General features: G+C 55.2%; 1 protein-coding gene across 2 annotated transcripts in view; it reads right to left on the bottom strand.

Moving 5' to 3' along the window:
* CMTM8 (CKLF like MARVEL transmembrane domain containing 8) overlaps positions 1–21,099 on the bottom strand; it is a 93,417-nt gene that overhangs the window by 14,893 nt on the left and 57,425 nt on the right. The window contains exon 2 of one of the 2 annotated variants that reach the window (XM_051818533.2): positions 15,496–15,615. The exons of the other annotated variant lie outside the window; for it this stretch is intronic. Coding sequence (XP_051674493.2) covers positions 15,496–15,567 — 72 coding nt within the window. The 5' untranslated portion in view covers positions 15,568–15,615. The remainder of the gene's footprint in view (positions 1–15,495; positions 15,616–21,099) is intronic. 2 annotated transcript variants of the gene reach the window in all.

Here is a 21,099-nt window from a genome sequence, read left to right as displayed (position 1 = left end):
AAACACCCTCAGCTGGCTGGGATGAGGAGGAGTTAACACCAAGACCTGGGAGGAAGAACTGCGCGCCAAGTCCACAGCTCCTCCCGGCGCCCGCACAGAGCTTTTACGGAAGTGTGTTGAATACGCCACAGGCGGAAGTGTGTGTGTGTGGGGGGGGGGGGAGTCTGGGGGTACCGGCCAGTGCAGCCGAGGGGCTTCGGGCCTCGCTGCTCTCCCCAGCTTCCTGGTCTGACAGATGGGGAGGGCAGGGTTACATGGGCAGGGAATCAGCCAGTACCTAGGAGGGGCGGCTCTGAGTCACCAGGGGACTTCCAGCCAGGTGGTCTTCTGCCCACTGGCAACCATGCCAGGAGCGTGGGTGTGGTCCCCATCCCTCCCTGACCCTTTCTCAGGTGCCCTCGCGTGCTTTGGGTGCTACCTGCAGAACAAGGCGTGAAGCCAGTCCTTGCGACTTAAGTCTGCTGCAGCCTGGAGTTCCAGCACTGGGGTGACACCGCGGGACCCCACCAGTCCCGACAGGCATCGCGGCGGAAATCTGCAGAGTGGGCTGGGCTTCAAAATGTCTACCAGATGTGGACATGTAGCCTGGCAATTAAGCCACCGGTGAAGACACCAGTGTCCCGCTCCAGAGACCCTGGATCCGATGCCTGGCTCTGGCCCCTGCATCCAGCTTCCTGCTATGCAGACCCAGGGAGGCAGGGGTGACGGCTCGAGTCACTGGGATCCTGTCACCCAAGTGGGAGACCTGGACGGGACTCCTGGTTCCCAGTCCAGTCCAGTCCTGCTCATGATGGGCATCTGAGGAATGAACTAGTAGAAAAGATCTCTCTAATTTTTTTTTTTTTTTTACAGGCAGAGTGGACAGTGAGAGAGAGAGACAGAGAGAAAGGTCTTCCTTTGCCGTTGGTTCACCCTCCAATGGCTGCCGCGGCTGGCGTGTTGCAGCCAGCGTACCACGCTGATCCGATGGCAGGAGCCAGGTACTTATCCTGGTCTCCCATGGGGTGCAGGGCCCAAGCACTTGGGCCATCCTCCACTGCACTCCCTGGCCACAGCAGAGGGCTGGCCTGGAAGAGGGGCAACCGGGACAGAATCCGGCGCCCCGACCGGGACTAGAACCCGGTGTGCCGGCGCCGCTAGGTGGAGGATTAGCCTAGTGAGCCGCAGTGCCGGCCAGATCTCTCTCTATAATTAAAAGAATAATTTAAGCCCACTGGCTTTGTCACCACCATGCCATACGACCACAGCTAAGCTACTGTCCCTCCAAGCCTCAAGTGTGCACCTCCGTAAGATGGGTCCAGCACCCTCTAGGCTGCTGCAGGGTCTGATGGTGCAGAGAGGCAGAGATACGAGTAAAGAGTGGTCTCAGGGTTTGAACTCCAGGAAACAAGCGTTCGTGCTTAGCAGAGCCGGTGTCGCGGCCTGAAGGATCCCGGAGGTGGTGGGGCTGGGGTGGCTCCTGGTGCCGCGGGGGCTGGCGCGAGCGGCAAAGGGGTAGACGGCCACGATTCCCAGCTCTGAGGGCAGTCGGTCTGCACCAGAGCTGCTGAGCTTTGCCTCCGTCACATGAAAGCAGCCAGGTCTGGTATGTAAATGCACGGGAGGCAGGACTCTGCCGAAACCCGCCGGGTACACACACAGGTGCAGGCTGGGACGGGCTGGCCGCCGGCGCGCTGCCACCCTCAGCCCTGCTTCTCCAGGTGTGTGGTCCTGGCCCAGCAGGCTCAGCGCTCGTTAGACTTAGACGTGCAGGCTCTGGGGCCCCACCCAGCCCTGCGCCTGGCCACACGTCCCACAGCCCCCCGCGAGGCCCCACTGGTGACCATCCTCCCTCCCTTCTGCCGCGGAGGGACCTGGGCTGCCCTTGGCCTGGATCGAAGCTCCTGCACCTCACAGAGAGCTCACGACGCCCCAGCATCAGTGCAAAACGCGCGGCTCACTGTCCTGGGTCCCCAGCAGTGAAGTAGCAGCCAGCCCTAGCCAAACAGCTTCAAGAAAACAGGGCGAACTTCATGAGATCGAGTGACACCCCAGGGCCACCTGCGCCTGCAGGGAGTCCCCTGGAGTCAAAGGCCAGCTGGCTCCTAGCTCCCCTCGCTTTTGCAACATGTTTCCTCTTTTTAAAAAATTTGAGACGCGCACACACACAGTTTCCGATCTGCGGGTTCCCTCCCCAAATACCCACAATGGCCGGGGCTGAGCAGGGTGAAGCCAGGAACTCAGGTCTCCCCCATGGGTGCAGGGGCCCATCACCCCTGCCTCCTAGGGTCCACATCTGCAGGAAGCGGGCATCTAGAGGTGGAGCCGGGACTCGACCCAGCACTGCAGTGGGGAGGCAGGCGCCACCCCAACTTGTCCTTTTCCAATGCTGGCTTCCTCCTGTTTGGGGAAGCATGGGGGGATACAAAAGGCAACGGGAGGAAGAAGGATCCCTTTCAGGGAGCAGAAGAGACAGAGACACACTGAGAGGAGGTAAGTCCACAGCACAGATCCCTCCACGTCTACGTGGGACGGGACACTGGATCCCACAACTGCGACAGGCCTTGTGCCCCATGCCGGGATTTCCAGTGCTGTCACACCCAGCTCATGTGGCCATACAGCAGCCGTGTGGGGTAAACCTGACAGTCGCCATCCGAGACGGGGAGGGACTAGGGACTCACGGCTTGGAGCAGTGAGAGGCCACGTCCCAGGCCATGGTCTACAAGGCAGGAGAGCCTCCCAGCCCTGTGCACCGGCCCACAGCCCCAAGGTGCCCCACCCGGAGACCCTGGCAACAGGTGCGGTGGCATAGCCTGGCACCGCTGGGCAGCGCCCGTGGGTGTCCTTGGAGACCAAGCCCGGCTCTCCCCTGCAGGGTGGAGTTCTTGCCCTTGGTCAGGCCTGCAGCCTCCCCAGCTGAGCAGAGACGGGCAGCAGGCACTTGAGATGCCGGCCGCGAACCCAGGGCGGGGGGCAGGGGGCAGAGCTCAGGAGCCCCGGGACTCCTGGTTACCTCTCGTCTTCTAACGTCTCCTTTCTCCCGCTCTCTGTGCAAAAGTGAAGGCGGCTCGCGACCCTGCATCGGAAGCAAGGATTCGACACACTTCTAGCACACGGCTGGGCCCTCAACCAGCGCTAACGAGAAGGGAGAAACATGAGAGGCAGGCACTACATCCGGACACCATTGTGCCTGGGGCGGGGCCTGGGAGCGTGCAGTACCGACCAGCTCCCCGCTGAAGCCGCTGCCGCTCTACATATTACGCAGCGCGGAGCTGGAGGAGGGGTCAGCCAGCCACAGCCCAGCCCCTGAGCTACGACTTCATAAATAGCTGGCACTGGGGGAGGATCAAAAGAGGAATATTTCACGATGTATAAAAACGAGACGACTTCAAGCTTCCGTGCCCATAAACGCGGCTTCATCAGAACAAGCCACGCTCGCTCACTGCCAGTCTGTGGCTGCGGCTGTGTTACAGGGACACAGGGCAGTGGCTGCGGCAGGGACCCCGCAACCCATTGAAAGAGTTCCTGTTGGGGGGCCGGCGCTGTGGCACAGTAGGTTAACCCTCCGCCTGCAGCGCCAGCATCCCACATGGGCACCGGTTCTAGTCCCGGCTGCTCCTCTTCCCATCCAGCTCTCTGCTGTGGCCCGGGAAGGCAGTAGAAGATGGCCCAAGTGCTTGGGCCCTGCACCCGCGTGGGAGGAAGCTCCTGGCTCCTGATCGGCGCAGCGTGCTGGCCGTAGCAGCCATTTGGGGAGTGAACCAACGGAAGGAAGACCTTTCTCTCTGTCTCTGCCTCTTACTGTCTATAACTCTACCGCTCAAATAAATAAATAAATAAAAATCTTAAAAAAAAAAAAAGAGTTCCTGTGGGCCCTTCACAGATAGGAAGTGTGCCAACGCCTGGCCTGGGCTGCTCCCGTCCACGCATTCCAAGCCCTTCCTCATTACAACATGCAGGCCCCACGATCCATCCCCCGCACGCTGATGGGAGCCCAGGGGGACAGGGACCGAATGCGGAAGAAAGGCAGCAGGGAAGGAGATCTCTGGAGGGCCTGGAGGAAAGGTGTCAGAGCGGGTGGGGAAGTGAGCCCCGCCTCCCCCAGCAGTGTGGCATCAGTGATGAGGGTGGTCTCGCCAGGCATCCAGAGGGTGCAGACAGGGCTCCATGCTCACAGCGGGGCAGAGGCCACGGGCAACGCTGGGACAGCCTCAGAGGGGCCGCCCAGCCGCGTGAGTTCACGCCTCGGCGACCTTGCTTCAACACCTTGCCTCCTCTCGGACGAGGACTGGCAGTAATTCACCTGTAGACGCTTGGTAGGATTTTCCGCGAAGCCACCAGGTCCTGAATCCCCTTTCACTGGGAGGTTTCAGACTGCTGATTCGATCTCCTTACCAGCTGCCAGATGGCTGGATTTTTTTAGTTTTTCATGATGTATCCTCGGTGGGTTATGCTTCCAGAGGTGTTTCCATTTCTCCTAAGTTACTCCACTGTGTGGTTCACACCTGCTCAGGGCAGTCCCTTACGGTCCTTTTTACCTCCGCACTATCACCCATTCGATCTCCTTTCTACTTCTGATTTCTGTTGATTTTTCACTTTTTCTCTTTGTCTAGCTACAGGTTCATCCATTTTGTTGATCTTTTTCAAAACACCAATCAAGCATTGCTTCGTTGATTGCAAGGAACGCTGCCTTCACGGCATACAGACACGTGTGCACACTCACGGGTTACAGTACGCACACGTGTGTACACTCACGAGTTACAGTACTCACGGACACGTGTGCACACTCACGGGTTACAGTACTCATGGACATGTGTATACACTCACAGGTTACAATACTCACACATGTGCACACTCACGGGTTACAGTACTCATGGACACATGTGTACACACACAGGTTACAGTACTCACATGTGCACACTCACGGGTTACAGTACTCGCACATGTGTGCACACTCACGGGTTACAGTACTCACACATGTACACACTCACAGGTTACAGTACTCGCACATGTGTGCACACTCACGGGTTACAGTACTCATGGACACATGTGTACACACACAGGTTACAGTACTCACACATGTGCACACTCACAGGTTACAGTACTCACACATGTGCACACTCACGGGTTACAGTACTCACATGTGTGCACACTCACGGGTTATAGTACTCACGCACACGTGTGCACACTCACGTGTTATAGTACTCGCACACGTGTGCATACTCATGGGTTACAGTACTCACGGACACATGTGCACACTCACGGGTTACAGTACTCACGGACACGTGTGCACACTCACGGGTTACAGTACTCATGGACATGTGTGCACACTCGTGGGTTACAGTACTCACACGTGTGTACACTCACGGGTTACTGTACTCACAGACACGTGTGTACACTCACGGGTTACAGTATTCACTCACACATGTGCACACTCACGGGTTATAGTACTCATGGACATGTGTATACACTCATGGATTACAGTACGCACGGACACATGTGTACACTCACAGGTTACAGTACTCATGGACACGTGTGTATACTCACGGGTTACAGTATTCATAGACACGTGTGTACACTCACGGATTACAGTACGCATGGACACATGTGTACACTCACAGGTTACAGTACTCATGGACACGTGTGTACACTCACAGGTTACAGTACTCACACGTGTGCACACTCATAGGTTACAGTACTCACGCACATGTGTGCACACTCATGGGTTACAGTACTCATGGACACGTGTGTACACTCCTGGGTTACAGTACGCACGGACACATGTGTACACTCACGGGTTACAGTATTCACTCACACGTGTGCACACTCACGGGTTACAGTACTCACAGACTACAGGCTCACCCAGGACCACAGCAGAACAGAATCCGCCCTGTTACGGAAGACGGCCGGGAGCGCCCTCCCTGAACACAGTCCACACCTGGATCTCTGTGACTTGCCACACAAACAGTGGACGCCCACCTACACAACTCCCAGGAGAGCCCACAGGACGGACTGTGATTCAGGAGATGGCAACGAATCCCCCATGGCTCTCCAAAAGCCCCCTTCTGTGCCGACTCTGGTGTTCTGAACGAAGAAAAATGCACAGGGAAGATTCCAGCAATTTCACTTGGGAGTCTGGAAGGAGAGAAACCAAAAGTAGGGAAATCCCTTCAAAGCAAAATTCTCCTTGGCAGATAACGCAGTACTGCGTTGCAAGAGTATGTTTATTTTTCACTGTAATGACCATCGATATTTTTCTCCTAACAGCTTTGAAATATGCATTAACAATTATGGCTTTAAATCTAGGTGTGCCCCTGACATTTTAAGAGCTTTTTTTTTTCTCCTCCTAAAAGATGTTATCAAGCTGCTGAACACCAACACTTAATTCAGAAGCCGCAGGGAAGTGCTGTTCCCAAGAGGATGCAGCCAATCTTACACGCGACTTTCTCCTGGGTCGCATCTGTACAGAGTGGAGCTGTCCAAGACGCCACCTGTTCAGCCTCCCATCAGTGGGATGGGGGTCACCAGGTTCCTGGACACCAGGACAGCCTAAGAGACCTTGCACGACATCCACGCACACAAGACACAGGACATGGCCCTTTCCCTTGGAGAAGGCTTAGGGGCCGGCGAGATAAACGAAACAGAAAAGGCAACCTTGCAGCACAGCCTTGGGCACGCGTGGAGGACGGGGGGCCACCGTGGCGTGCTGAGCTGCAGGGAGGCGAGGACCAGAGTGGCTGTCCTGCAGCAGGGATGAGCGGCTGGCGTCTGGTGCAGACTTGCTCTGGGGATGGGAGTCAGAGCCCACAGGGCTGGCAGCACATGGCACGGCCGTGCGACACGCGGCGGGAGACGGTGGCAGGGGCCACGTTGTGGAGAGCGTGGAATGGGGGGCTAAGGAGTTGAGACTTCACTCCCCGACAGGCAGGAATGGACACAGAGGTATCTGTGGAATCTGATGCTAGCATATCTCCCGAATCTCCCTGACAGAGGCTGCATGGGGAGCACCAGGCCAGGCCGCCAGGAGGCCAGCGGATGGGAACATGGTGGCCCGCACCTCCCCATCTTGGGAGCAGACCTGCATTCCTGAGAGAAGGTCCCAAGCTGTTTCCCACGTCCTGTTAACCCCTCCCAGCAATCCTGGCTAACGCCACGGGCTCCCCCAGCTCCGGGGAGAGTGACAGCCCTCCACTCCAAGGACTCAAAGCCTGGCTTTGCACAGGCAGCAGCTGGCCTCTGGCCCCGGCGTGCCGAGAAGGGAGACTGTGCCGTGGGCGGCTCCCTGGGACCTGGCATCGTGTGTACACTCATGGCTTACAGTACTCATGGACACAAGAGGAGCGCTGAGGAATTGGAGGTGAGATGGGGAGGAAGTGAGGTGTGGCGAGAGAAATCAGGAAGCACCTTTTCCTTGCAATCCAAAACCAGAAATGCGGTGGGAGGAGGAACAGTTCGCAGGAATGGAAAAAAAAAAAAAAAAAAAAAAAAAGAAAACTCTGCAGATATTTTTCACTTGGGCAGCTGCACGCCCCACCCTCAGATGCAGGGGATGAGGGCTCCCTCTGCCAGCTCCGGGATATTTTGGTTGAAAACTGGATGAGCCCAGCTGTATGGTACAGAAGACTTGTTAAATGAGATGCGACATCTCGCTTCCACCAAGTCTTCCAAACAAGACACGTCCTCCCCTGCCCGCCCCCAGGAGCTGGCGGTCGCGGCTCAGCACTGCGAGGCGTTCTCGGCTGCCAGCAACGACGCATCTGCTCCACGGGGACTTATTTTTCCTTTTCCTGCAACTGGGTTACACCAAAGCCTCCCTCAGTCTAGAGCACAATTTGAACAGGCTTGGAATGGCCCCGTGGGGTTCTCGGGAACCAGTGCCCTCAATGAAACGGGTACAGGTGCTGCCAAGCCAGATGACGCCACCCCGGCAGAGGCGCTGAGCTCAGAGCACTCAGGGAGCTGCATGGGCTGCAGGTGCGAGAGGTGCCCTCCGGCCCCCTCCCTCCTCCTGAGCACAGGAGCTAAGCCCTTCATGGAAGACCTACCCAACCCCCAGCCCATGCCCAGGGCTAGGAAGGAAAAGCCATATCGCCCAGGCGAGGGACTGAGGCCAAGAGACTCCAGGCGGACTCTGCGAACACAGACCTTGTTCGGAGAACCCGTTCCTTCCCTTGCTCTCCCCATAGCTTTAGTTCCTTTTCTGTAATCGCCTCTTTTTGTTCAAGCTCGTGCGTGGGCACGTGGGTTTCGCCACATCTTGTGGACTCTTGACTTCCTACGGGGGCGCTCGTGTATGTGTAGAACTGTGTGCACCTGCACCTGTCCATCTGTCTGCGTCATCTCTCAGAGCCAGCCCTAGGGAACCCAGAGGGCCGAGGGAATCTGCCTCCCTTGCATCACCAAGTGCCGTTCTCCGGCAGCAAGGTCAGTGGTCACAATTCCCTACGTGGGGAGCGGGAGGTCGTTCCCCTTACCCCATCACAGAGGCGCGGCCTCCAGCACACAAGACACTCCCGCTCAACCTGCTCAAATCCTTTTTTTTTTTTTTTTTTAAATTTTTTAAAAAAGATTTATTGACTTGAAAAGCAGAGAGAGAGAGAGCGAGAGCAAGAGAGCTTCCACCTGCTGGTTCACTTTCCAGATGGCAGCAATGGCTGGGGCTGGGCCAAGCTGAAGCCAGGAGCCTGGAACTCCATCCAGGTCTCCCACGTGGGTTCAGGGGCCCAAGGACTTGAGCCATTCTCTGCTGTTTTCCCAGGCGCATTAGCAGGGAGCTGGATCTGAAGTGGAGAGCTGAGACTTGAGCCAGTTGAACCTGCTCCCAGCGTGAATTCTAACAACAAGAATTGATAATATATATGTCACAAGCCATTCTCTTTTGGAAGGAGCGTCCCAGAGCAAAAAAAATGGACAGAACAGGAGGGTGTCATCATTCAGTAACCAGCCCTGCCCACCACGGCCATCGGGAGAGGGACTGACAGTGGCGACAAACACTGTAGGCAAAGAACTTGACAGGTGTCCGTAGCCAGAGCAGCACTGAGTGGCCCAGCCAGGGGGTCAAACCACCAGGATGTAACCGCACAGGCAGACGCATTTAATTTGGTGTCCCGCAGCTTCTCCCTTTAGAAGCAAAATGTAAATTAGTCTTGTGCCTGCCCCTCTCGGACACCAAGAGGTCCTCCCTCTAAGTGACAAACACGCCACTAAAAACCATCTGGGGGACCAGTGCTGTGGGGTACCAGGCAAAGCCTCTGCCTGCTGTGCCAGCATCCCATATGGGCGCCAATTCTAGTCCCGGAGGCTCCTCTTCCAATCCAGCTCCCTGCTAACGGCCTGGGAAAGCAGTAGAAGATGGTCCAAGTCCTTGGGCCCCTGCACCCACATGGGAAGAAGCTCCTGGTTCCTGGCTTCAGATCTGCCCAGCTCTGGCCATTGTGGCCATGTGGGGAGTGAACCAGCAGTTGGAAGACCTCTCTCTCTCTCTCTCTCTCTCTCTCTAACTCTGCCTCTCAAATAAATAAAGCCTTTAAAAAATGTTTGGAAGATGACCAATCACCTTCCTGAGGATGCTAGGGAGGGAAAAAGCAGGAACAGGCAACCTGTGGACCGCACAGAGCGGCACAGCCTGGACCGGACTGCACCTTCCCTCGAGTTTTTGCCCCCCTGGCCAGGCTGCTCCGTGACCTGCGGTCTTCCTCTGAAACACACCGTAGGCTCAGACCCCGAGCCCACAAATAAAGGCCTCCTCCGGGACTCCCACGGGAAGGGAAGTCACCCACGGAAGTTAGCAAAGGTCTTCTAAGGCTCAGGACTCAGGCAGACAAGGGCGCGGACTGCCCTGTGCAGAGGTCTGAAAGCGGGTGGAAGCTACGTGAGCGGCCAGAGGCTGTGTCTCCACACCCTCCCCAGCAGATCTCAGCCACAGCTGCCCTTTGGAGCAGGCAGACCACCCCCCGCAACCGAAGATCTCATGGCAGAAGCCGGCTGGGCGTCTCCTATCTCCCCACCAGCCAGGCTAACAGAAGGAGTGTGCATCCACTCTTGTACTCACTCACGCTCTCTATGGGCCGTACAGTGCATTCCCAGCCCTCTCGACACCACGATACTCTGCACTCGGCAGCCTGCACATGGGCAACCTGCCTGTGACCTGGGCCTGGCGGGGGCCCCACGGCTGTTTAACCAGTGCCCCGTTTCCTGGGAAAGCAGCCGCGTCACCAGTCGGAACAGACACCACCGGCTTGGGGTTATTTTTAAACTCCGTCTGCTTGCGGAGCTGTGTAAACACCGAGCCTGTCGTGAGTGGACACCAGCGCTGGTTGCTGAAGACCAGGACAATTTCCCACACAGGAACCCTCTGGGGAAGGAACGTCACTGACCGTGGCCAGAGTACAAAGGCGCCTGCTGTGCAGTGGGTTTGTGGAGTGGGTGGAGAAGGAATGGCTGGCAGCTCAAACAAGGTCCCTACTGTTTCCCAGGTGAGTGTTCAGGGCTCTGTTTACCTAGGATTTGAAAGATAAAGGCAGCCAGGGCTCCCCCCCCCCCTTCACCCCAGCGGAGTACACTCCCCCAGTCCAGCAAGAGCACAAAGAACAGCGAAGACACCTGGGCATATCCTGAAGCACCTTACGTAAATCAATTCCTATTTTTTTTAATAGCAGCTTTAGTGAGATCTATTTTGCATGCTGGAGTTTGGGTCATTTAAAGTTTACAAAAACAAATGGCTTTTAGCAGACTCACAGAGTTGTGCTACCATCGCCCAATTTCAGAAGTTTCCCACCACCCTAAAGGAACCCTTGCCACACAGAGGTCGAGCCCTCGCTCCTGTCACAACCATGGTCAGCATTAGTCTTATTCTGGACATTCCATATAAACGGAATCACGCGATGTGTCACCTTGCGTGGCTGGCTTCTTTAATTCAGCATGGTACTGTGAGAGTCCCTGCACGTCATGCCGTGTATTACAGTTCTTCCGTTGGAGAGGCAGACAGAGTAAGAGAAAGAGATGGACAGGGTTCCCATCCTCTGGTTCACCCCCCAAATGCCGCAACAGCCAGGCCTGGGTCAGGCTGAAGCCAGGAGCCAGGACCTCAGCCTAGGTCTCTCCTGGGGACGGCAGCGACCCGGTCACCGAGCCATCACTGCTGCCTCCCATGGTCTGCACTAGCAGGAAGCTGGGGTCAGAAGCCAGGGGCGGGTATTGAACCCAAGCACTCCAATACAGGACGCAGCATCTTAACCATGAGGCGGTTCTACGCTTGGCTAGCATGAATAATGCTGTTATGCGCATGCGTACAGAGTTTCTGGATGGGCACTTTTTTTTTTTTTAACACTTATTTATTGGTAAGGCAGGGTGAGAGGGTGGAGGGAGGGAGGGCTATCAAGATCTTCCATCTGTTGGTTCACTTCTCAAAAGGCCACAATGGCCAGGGCTGGGCAGAGCTGAAGCCGGGAGCCTGGAATGTCATCCGGTTCCCCACAAGGACCTGGGCCACCTTCCCTGCTTTCCTGGGCACACTGGCAGGGAGCTGGAACGGAAGCAGAGCAGCCAGGACTTGAACTGGCACTGATACGGGTGTCAGCAACACAAGCAGCAGCTTAACCCACTGTGCCACACCACCACCCTGGGCATATGTTCCATTGCTCCTAAATGAAATCCTATTTCAGCGCACAAGCCAAGCTTGCTAAGGGGCTGGGTGGCCCACTTCGGGTTCAATTTAAATTTTTAGATAGAGAAAAAAAAGATCACTGGGCTTCAAAGAATTTTCTGCTGGCGCACTTTCTCCCCAAAGCTTCCTAAGACAGCACGCCTGCATGAGGAAACACGCAGGGTCCGCGCTTGCATGCTACCGAGCGACCCCTAAATGCCAAACCAGCACGCCCCCCAACGGCTCCTGACCTCTGCACGCCTTCCCAGCCACACCGGCTCGCCACGGGGTCAGCCTTCTGTGGGGAGCAACTCAGACTAGACTAAGTTACTCGAATTAAGACTTATTCTATGCATCTGCTCTCCCACAATATGGCGCTGGGAGAGGAGGAAACAGCTTCTACACAGCTGCCTCTCGCCAATTTGATTGACTGAGCTGCAGGAGCTGATCTTGCTCCTGATTGGAGGAGAGCAGTGTACTCGGCGTGTGGGTAGCAGAGTTGGGATTGGCGGAAGAGGACTATAAAGGAAGAGAGAGACAACATGCACCAAGAACATCTATCTGAAGGAACACCTGTGCAGCCCCCGAGAGAGCCGGCCGGCGGTGTGCCGCTCCCCTGCGGAAGTGGGGAATGTGGCCAGGGGGAACCACCCTTCCACGGAGGTGGAAGGGACGGTAGCCAACCCGGGAAGAACCAGCAGCAAACCCGGGGAGGGCCGAGCAGACGAAAGAACAGCGCAGGGTCCTGTGTCGTTCCTCCATGAAGAGGGGGAGCGACAGCCTTCTGTGGCTTTGCCCTCGCTGGTCTATTACACTGAGCGGAGCACGGGAAAGCGGAGCTGCTGCAGCTAGGGGTACAGTATGGCTAACCCCATGTCCCCAAGGTGAAAATCACCACCCTTCACCAAAGACAAACCAACCTCATACGTAGGAAACGCAAGAACCATCCGAGACACAGTTCCAGTTCCTTGTATCTTTCCAAAATCCAGCCTGAGCCCCCACTTGCCCACTCCTTGCCTTCCTGACTTCACGCAGGAATTAACGAAGTCTTGTCTAGGAGCCTCCTCACTGCTTCTGAAGCTGCTGCACCGTCCGGGGCAGGCAGCGCCTCCCCCAGCTCCCTGTGCGTGGGGGGGGGGGGGGGAGCTTTTGTTTTCAGTCTGCTGAGCTGCAAACTGTCACACAGCACCACCTGGCGCACGTCCCATGGTGTCACCAGGTCCTTCAAAAAGTTCACGGACAAGGAAATCAAAGGAGGCATCTGATTTTACTACAAATTTTTTTAAAATCCACACATACAGGAGGTCTTTCAAGAGTGAATGGCGGGGCTGGTGCAGTGGCACAGTAGGTTAATCCTCCGCCTGCAGCGCCGGCATCCCATATGAGCACCGGTTCAAGACCCAGCTGCTCCACTTCCGATCCAGCTCTCTGCTGTGGCCTGGGAAAGCAGTAGACGATGGCCCAAGTCCTTGGGCCCCTGCACCAGCGTGGGAGACCTGGAAGAAGCTCCTGGCTCCTGGCTTCAGATCGGCACAGCTCCAGCCGTTGCGGCCAATTGGGGAGTGAACCAGCGGATGGAAGACCTCTCTCTCTCTCCCTCCCTCCCTCCCTCCCTCCCTCCCTCTCTCTCTGCCTCTCCTCTCTCTGTGTAACTCTGACTTTCAAATAAATAAATAAATCTTAAAAAAAAAACTGTGTTTTCCATTATGAAGGCTATTGTTCAACTGTCCTTCATAAAAGTGAGGCCGATTCACTTGCCCACAGACGGCACGAACGAAAAATAAAACCCGAACACGGCCCTCTCCTTTCCCCTTCTCAGCATTCACTTGGCTGCAACACATACGTTTATCTTCCATCCCCAGCAAGATGGAGCAAGGCCAACGCGCAGAATTTACTTTCGGAGAGCAATCCCAACTGTCCACACTCACTGTTTAATCTTCGTTAAGCACCTGCATAAAGAAATAAACTAACATTTACCAAGCGGTCTCGTGGGAGCAGCCAGTGCCCTGAGCCCTTCCCATGTACCAACAAGCTCAATCCTTGTACGGCCTTGGGGCCACTGCTGTCACCCGGGGGAAGGCACAGGAGATGCTCGGACAGGTCTCAGCGCCGGTGAGTGACCGGCTGGCGCCAGCTGCCCTCTGCTCTCCCCCTCTGCTGCCTGTCTGTGGGTGCATAAACCCCGGAGGGTTACATACTTAAGAGATTCCAATCCCAATCCATTTCCCAACATTCAGGTCCTCTAAAGTGACATGTAAGTCTAGGAGCTGGCACTGTGGAGCGGCAGGGTAAGCCGCAGCTTGCAAAGCTGCCATTCCGTAGGAGCGCCTGTTTGAGTCCTGGCTGCTCCACTTTTGATTCAGTTCCTTGCTAATGTGCCTGGGAAAGCAGAGGAAGATGGCACAAGTGCTTGGGCCCCTGCCCCTCCTGGAAGAAGCTCCTGGCTCCTGGCTTTGGATCTGCCCAGCTCTGGCCATTGCAGCCATTTGGGGAGTGAACCAGTGGATGGAAGACCTCTCTCTCTCTCTCTCTCTCTCTCCTCTCTCTCTCTCTCTCTCTGCCTCTCCTTCTCTCTCTGTGTAACTCTCACTTTCCAATAAATTAATAAATATTTTTAAAAAATCTTTTTAAAAAATGTGTAAGTCTAGTGTTCAATTCTCAAACACTGGCTTGCCCTACATTTTCAGGAATAATTATATACAAAGGCATCTTCTTATCATGGGAAAATGCTTTATCAGACTGGCAGACGGACTTTTAAATCTGGACTCACAGTTAAGGATTTGATCTGAGCACGGGGCCCTGAAATATTTATAAACAGAGAACGTTTTACATGTTAAAAAAAAAAATCCTAACATTCATACAGTCCATGACTTGGGGGAAAGAAAATGGAAATTTAGCCAATAGGAGTTCTCCTGACGCGTAACCAAGTTCTAAAAGCTTTACTGAAAAAATGCAGCTTTCAACGCAAGTCTGTACGCCTGCGTCCCCCTCACCCCAACATCACTCCCGTCCAACAATTCTCGAACCTCACCTGGAATCGCTGCTGTCCTGCGGGGAAAACATCTAAAAACAAGCGGGAAGGCGCATCTGCACCCAGCTTCCCTGCGCGCTCAGCCGACGCGGGCGCGGGGTCAAGGTTGGACACCATGCTCCAACCATCTAAAAACAAGCGGGAAGGCACCTCTGCACCCAGCTTCCCTGCGGGGTCAAGGTTGCACGCCACACTCCAGCCGTCTCGCACAATCAGCACAGACCCCTCACCAAGGCAGGCCTCCTTCAACCCTTCTAAGCCACCCTGGGAACACTGCCGTCCGTCCAGGCTCAGGCTCCGTGCAAAGCCTGGGCACCCGGAAGCCTCTGAGACGGCACAGGCGTCCTTTCACAAGACGACGGCCGGCCGCAGTCATCGGCTTGCCCGGTGGAAGGGCCGTGGCGAGCGCAGCGGTGCACGGAGGCACTGAACTAAATGCTGGATTTCAGTAACGTCCTGTAACTTCCCAGAGCTGTCTAGTTATATTACGAATGGTAAGAGTTTCTCAAAATAGATCCAGTTCAGGAAAAAAAAAAAAAAAAGTGAGAAACATTTGGCTCTTTTAAAGGGAGTAAAGTACAAGTCGTCAACTCCAGAGTCCCAGTTCATTGAGGAATTAGCATCTGACATCATAAGCCACCTGGTTCCAGGTTCACAGGCTTCAAACCACGTTTTCAGAAACATTCCATGGAAAGCAAGATTCACGGTCAAATTCGTTAGGGGAAAGGCCAGCATCGCTCGGCACTGTGCTGTGTTTGTCCAGAGAGCCACCAAGGCAATAATAAAATTCACCTTCCTGCAAACCACTCAGCCACCAGCCCCTTGCACTTTAAAATCTCACCTGTCGAGGGAGCCCTCTTGGGGCACCCAGCTCCTGGCTGAAGCCTGGCCCAGCCGTGGCTCTTGCAGACATTTGGAGAGTGAATCAGCAGGTAGACGATCTCTCTGTCTCTCCCTTTGCCTTTCAAATAAATCAATAAATATTAAAAAAAAAAACAACAACAACTTGGAAAACCCAAGAAAGACAGTGCTTTAGTAAATCTGCAGGCTGGTTTTTTGTTGTTGTTGTTGTTGTTGTTTTGACAGGCAGAGTGGACAGTGAGAGAGAGACAGAGAGAAAGGTCTTCCTTTGCTGTTGGTTCACCCTCCAATGGCCGCTGTGGCCGGCACACCGCACTGATCCGAAGCCAGGAGCCAGGCACTTATCCTGGTCTCCCATGGGGTGCAGGGCCCAAGCACTTGGGCCATCCTCCACTGCACTCCCTGGCCACAGCAGAGAGCTGGCCTGGAAAAGGGGCAACCGGGACAGAATCCGGCGCCCCGACCAGGACTAGAACCTGGTGTGCTGGTGCCGCAAGGCAGAGGATTAGCCTAATGAGCTGCGGCACCGGCCCTGGCTGGTTTTAAAGACACAGGCAGCGTGAGGTAGGACCAGCCCGCGGTGCAGAGTAACAAGGGCAGTGGTGACAGAGACCACCGAGTTCCTGCCGCGGGAGTGCAGTCACTTAGGCTTAACAATGCTACACCACGGTCCCCAGTGAGCCAGTGAGGACAGGTGAGGACCGGGATACTGGAAAGAAGGGGACCCTGGCTGGGTGGGGATGGAGAAGCCGCTCTCTCGGGAAGAAGGTGGAGTTCTCTCTGGTGCTGACGGCAGGCAGTGGGGTTCAACCGCGGGACCGGGGATACGCAGCTGAGACCTAGACCCAGGAGGTGAGCGGGCAGGCTGGGCGCAAGGTGACTGCACAGGGGTGCACCTGCTCCGAGCGGCTCAACAGCCAGGGTTGGTGCTGCTCCTGACTGCTCTTCACCAAAAGAAAAACCAGGCTGTAGCCCTCAAGTGTCGCGCGGGACAGCTGCACAGCGGCATTTGGGGAGCCGACTTTGACAGCGTCACCCTGACCGAGGTGACAGACTTCCTTCAAGCAGAACTGGCCCAGGAAGGAACATACGAGTGTACTCCAAATAGTTCGTGGAAAAGGGAATTCAAAGATAAGTTTATTTTGGCACACTTTCTTTTAAATCCACGCATAGGTTTTTCCTAATTCACATTTTCCACAAATCTGCAAAGACCCCTTGAGAAAACACCTTCAGGGGCACATGTCTGACACATCTTACGTGACAGTGCCTGGTATGAGCCCCGGCTCCTCTGCTTGGAGTCCAGCTTCCTGCTAATGCACACCCTGGGGGGCAGCAGGTGACAACTCGGGTACCTGGGTCTCTGCCACCCACGTGGGAGACCCGGTCTGAATTCCAGGCCCCTGCTTTGGCCTGGCCCAGCTCTGGCCGTTGCAGGCATTGGGGTAAGCGACACAGTAGATGGTTCTCTTTCTCTGCCTTTCAAATAAAATTAAATCATTCAAACCATTATTTTCACCTTCAACATCACAATCACAGAAGACGTTTATAGATCAGGATGACGCGGGGTGCATTCGGAATCTGCCACACTGAGTCAGCACGGGGGAATTATCTGGGCTCCATCCCGCCGCCCCACAACTCGATGGAAGGATGAGTTACAAACATAAGTAGCCCTCATGTAAAATGCAGCTTTAAGGGTTTTGACCAATGTGGGCATCCACGTAACCCACACAGTCAAAACTGTCGCTCCCCCTCTTCGTGGAGGAACGACACAGGACCCTGCGCTGTTCTTTCGTCTGCTCGGCCCTCCCCGGGTTTGCTGCTGGTTCTTCCCGGGTTGGCTACTATCCCTTCCACCTCCGTGGAAGGGCAGTTCCCCCTGGCCGCATTCCCCACTTCCGCAGGGGAGCGGCACACCGCCGGCCGGCTCTTCTCGGGGGCTGCACGGGTTCCCTTAGATGTTCCCCATAGATGTTCCTGGTGCATGCCGTCTCTCTCCTCCTTTATAGTCCTCCTCCGCCAATCCTAACTCGGCTGCCCACACGCCGAGTACGCTGCTCTCCTCCAATCAGGAGCAGGTCCTACAGTTTATTAGTTGAACTGGAGGCAGCTGTGCGGAAGCTGTTTACTTCTCTCCCAGCGCCATATTGTGGGAGAGCAGATGCATAGAATAAGTCTTAATTCCAGTAACTCAGTCCAGTCCGGTTTGCTCCCCACAGATCCCCCTTTCTTTTTATTTTTGGCGTTGATACGCGCCTGTCTTCGGTGTCCCGCGGCACACACTCTGCTCTACTTGCTAGAGTTGCCACAGGCTCTTACAAGTCCTATCAATCAGGCAAACCGAATCCGGGTCCTCTCTTCGCCATGTTGTGAGGAGGTTTTTAGGCGCTGATGCGTGCCTGTGTTCGGTGACCTGCGGCTCACACTCTGGTCGAGCCGCCTGCTGGCGCTTACCGCCTTAATTAGGCAGACCGAATCCAAGCCTCCTAATTGTTGTATTGTGGGGGAAGCCTTACTGATGTTAATTCGTGCCTGTCTTCGGTGACCTGTGGCGCATAAGCTGCTAGCCGCCGCAGGTGCTCATCGTGCTCATCGCCTCACTTAATCAGGCAGACCGAATCCAAGCTCTCACATTGCAGTGTTGTAGGGAGGCCTTTCTATTTCTCTATTTCTCTATCTCCGGGCATTCCTATTTCTCCCATTTTACTTCTATCTTCCAGCATTCCTATTTCTCTCATCTTACTTCTAAACTTCTGTTTCTCTTATCCCTGCGGCTTCCCGCTGCCCGCCCCGAGGCTACTTCTCGGCGGCTTGGCTTCGCGCGCTCCGCGGTCTCCACGCCCTTCGTGTCTGCACCACGGCCTCGCGCCAGCCCCGTTCCCTATCTATTCACGCCCCGTGCTCTCTCTGCACGCGGCGGCTTCCGCGAGTAACACAGCGTAGCTTACGTGTCCGCCACTAGCATTCAATCTAAGTTCCCCGGGCTAGCCTGGCGAATTCAACCCAGCATACGTCTCCGCCCCACGGTTTGGCTTCCCGTCCTTTGCTCCCCGGGCTAATCAGACGGATCCCAACCAGGCTCACATTTCAGCTTCTGGTTTCAACTTTTCGCCCCCTATTCCCGGGCTAACTTGAGAATCCCAAAGTGGCTTTCGTGTCCGCCTTGGCCTGCCCCCCGCAGCTTCAATTTCCCTAACATTTTTCTCTACCCGGTATGTTTCCCCAAGCTTTCCTCCAACGATATTCCTCCCTCATTTCTCCTGGCCTCTCCCCATAGTCCGCATCCGAGTCTGTTTGTTCTAGCTTTCACTTTCGCTTTCGACCTTAGAGATTTCTCCCAGCTTTCCCCCGTAGTCCGTATCTGAATCTATGCCTAGGCTTTCAACAGCTTCCTCCGGCACCTCTTTTGTCCGGCTTTTCCCTAGGCTGTTTGCTAGTCTCTCTCTCTCCGGTATAGTCCGCATCCGAGTCTGTTTGTTCTAGCTTTCACTTTCGTTTTCGACCTTAGAGATTTCTCCCAGCTTCCCCCCGTAGTCCGTATCTGAATCTATGCCTAGGCTTTCAATAGCTTCCTCCGGCACCCTTTTTCGTCCGGCTTTTCCCTAGGCTGTTTGCTAGTCTCTCTCTCCGGTATTTTCCCTAGGCTGTTTGCTAGTCTCTCTCTCCGATATTTTCCCAATTCTTCCCGTTTCTTCCCGTTTCTTCCCTCCTAAGTTTGCTATCCGTCCTAGGTTTCCTATCCGAGCTAGGTTTCCTATCCGAGTCATTTCTTCCCTCCTAAGTTTCCTATCCGTCCTAGATTTCCTATCCGAGTCAGGTTTCCTATCCGAGTCACGGCACCATTATGTCGCTCCCCCTCTTCGTGGAGGAACGACACAGGACCCTGCGCTGTTCTTTCGTCTGCTCGGCCCTCCCCGGGTTTGCTGCTGGTTCTTCCCGGGTTGGCTACTGTCCCTTCCACCTCCGTGGAAGGGCAGTTCCCCCTGGCCACATTCCCCACTTCCGCAGGGGAGCGGCACACCGCCGGCCGGCTCTTCTCGGGGGCTGCACGGGTTCCCTTAGATGTTCCCCATAGATGTTCCTGGTGCATGCCGTCTCTCTCCTCCTTTATAGTCCTCCTCCGCCAATCCTAACTCGGCTGCCCACACGCCGAGTACGCTGCTCTCCTCCAATCAGGAGCAAGTCCTACAGTTTATTAGTTGAACTGGAGGCAGCTGTGCGGAAGCTGTTTACTTCTCTCCCAGCGCCATATTGTGGGAGAGCAGATGCATAGAATAAGTCTTAATTCCAGTAACTCAGTCCAGTCCGGTTTGCTCCCCACAAAAACAGAAAACGTGCCCTCGCCCAGCCCCGTTCCCTCGTGCCCTTTACAACCCAGCCCTCCCCCGCCCAGCTGTTCCCTGCACCCCCAGCAGTTCCCGTGAATGGGCTGGCACTGTCCAGAGGCGACCACGCCATTCCCGTGCAGGGCCCAGCACCGCTGTCACTGTTCCCCTCTGCCCTGGCAGCAGAGGGCACAGGCGAATGGCCGTGTGCCAGGAAAACCCCAACACCGGGTGGCCCTCAAACCTGAAATTCACAGCATCTTCACATAGCGAGAGATTTCAAACCCCCCAGCCACTCAGAAATGCAGACGACGTTCTTAGCTCCCAGGCCACAGAGGAATGTACAGGGGGCCAGCTGCTGCATCTAAGGCACGTTTGCTGACCCTGGTACAGCCTACGCTCCCTGGTGTGTGGCTTTTCTGATTCAACAGCGTGCCTGAAACCCATCTGTGTTGTTGTGGACAAGGGTAACCCACACCACAGCAGCACCCCTTTGTATCAGGAACGTATTGTCCATTCATTCACTCGTTTCTCCAAAGTTTTATAAAGCTCAACCATTAAGCAGATACATTATAAATATCCAGACTGAAAAGCTACAATGATTGTTATAATAGCATTGGTATTTAAAAACTCTTTCCCCCAACTGTCTGTATTTCCAGATTGGTGTATTTCTTCCCGAATTTTGTATAATCCTTCACACGTGTTTAAAAGAAAAATGCAAACCAATCCCCAGACACAAAGTCAGACTATCTCCTAAACAGGTTCCTTAGAGATTGAGAGGTGCACCTGCCACCACCTGCCGGCGCCTGTGCCCACAGCTGGCAGCAGAGAAGTGCCCAGGTTGCTAGGGGCACCCTGCACACACAGATGAACTCGGCTCTTCCCGTGGCACTCCTCATTGGCAACGGCAAGACCCCTATTAGGATGTCATTTACTGGGTGGGAAGTTTTTTTTTTAAGATTTTTATTTATTTGAAAGGCAGAGTAAGAGAGGGAGACAGAGAGAGGGAGACAGAGAGAGGGAGACAGAGAGAGGGAGAGACAGAGAGACAGATCTATCCGCTGGTTCACTCCCCAAATGGCCACAATAGCCAGGCCTGGGCCAGGCTGAAGCAGGGAGCCAGGCCTTGCATGCTGGTATCCCACATGGGTGGCAGGGGTCCAAGTACCTGGGGCACCTGCTGCTGCCTCCCAGGTGCACTGGAAGGAAGCCGGAAGCAGAGCAGCCAGCACTCCGATACGGGACGCTGCAGTCTCCAGCCA

Source organism: Oryctolagus cuniculus, chromosome 4, assembly GCF_964237555.1.
Source record: "Oryctolagus cuniculus chromosome 4, mOryCun1.1, whole genome shotgun sequence".
Taxonomy (NCBI): Eukaryota; Metazoa; Chordata; class Mammalia; order Lagomorpha; family Leporidae; genus Oryctolagus; species Oryctolagus cuniculus.
This window is presented reverse-complemented; position numbering and strand designations above follow the sequence as displayed.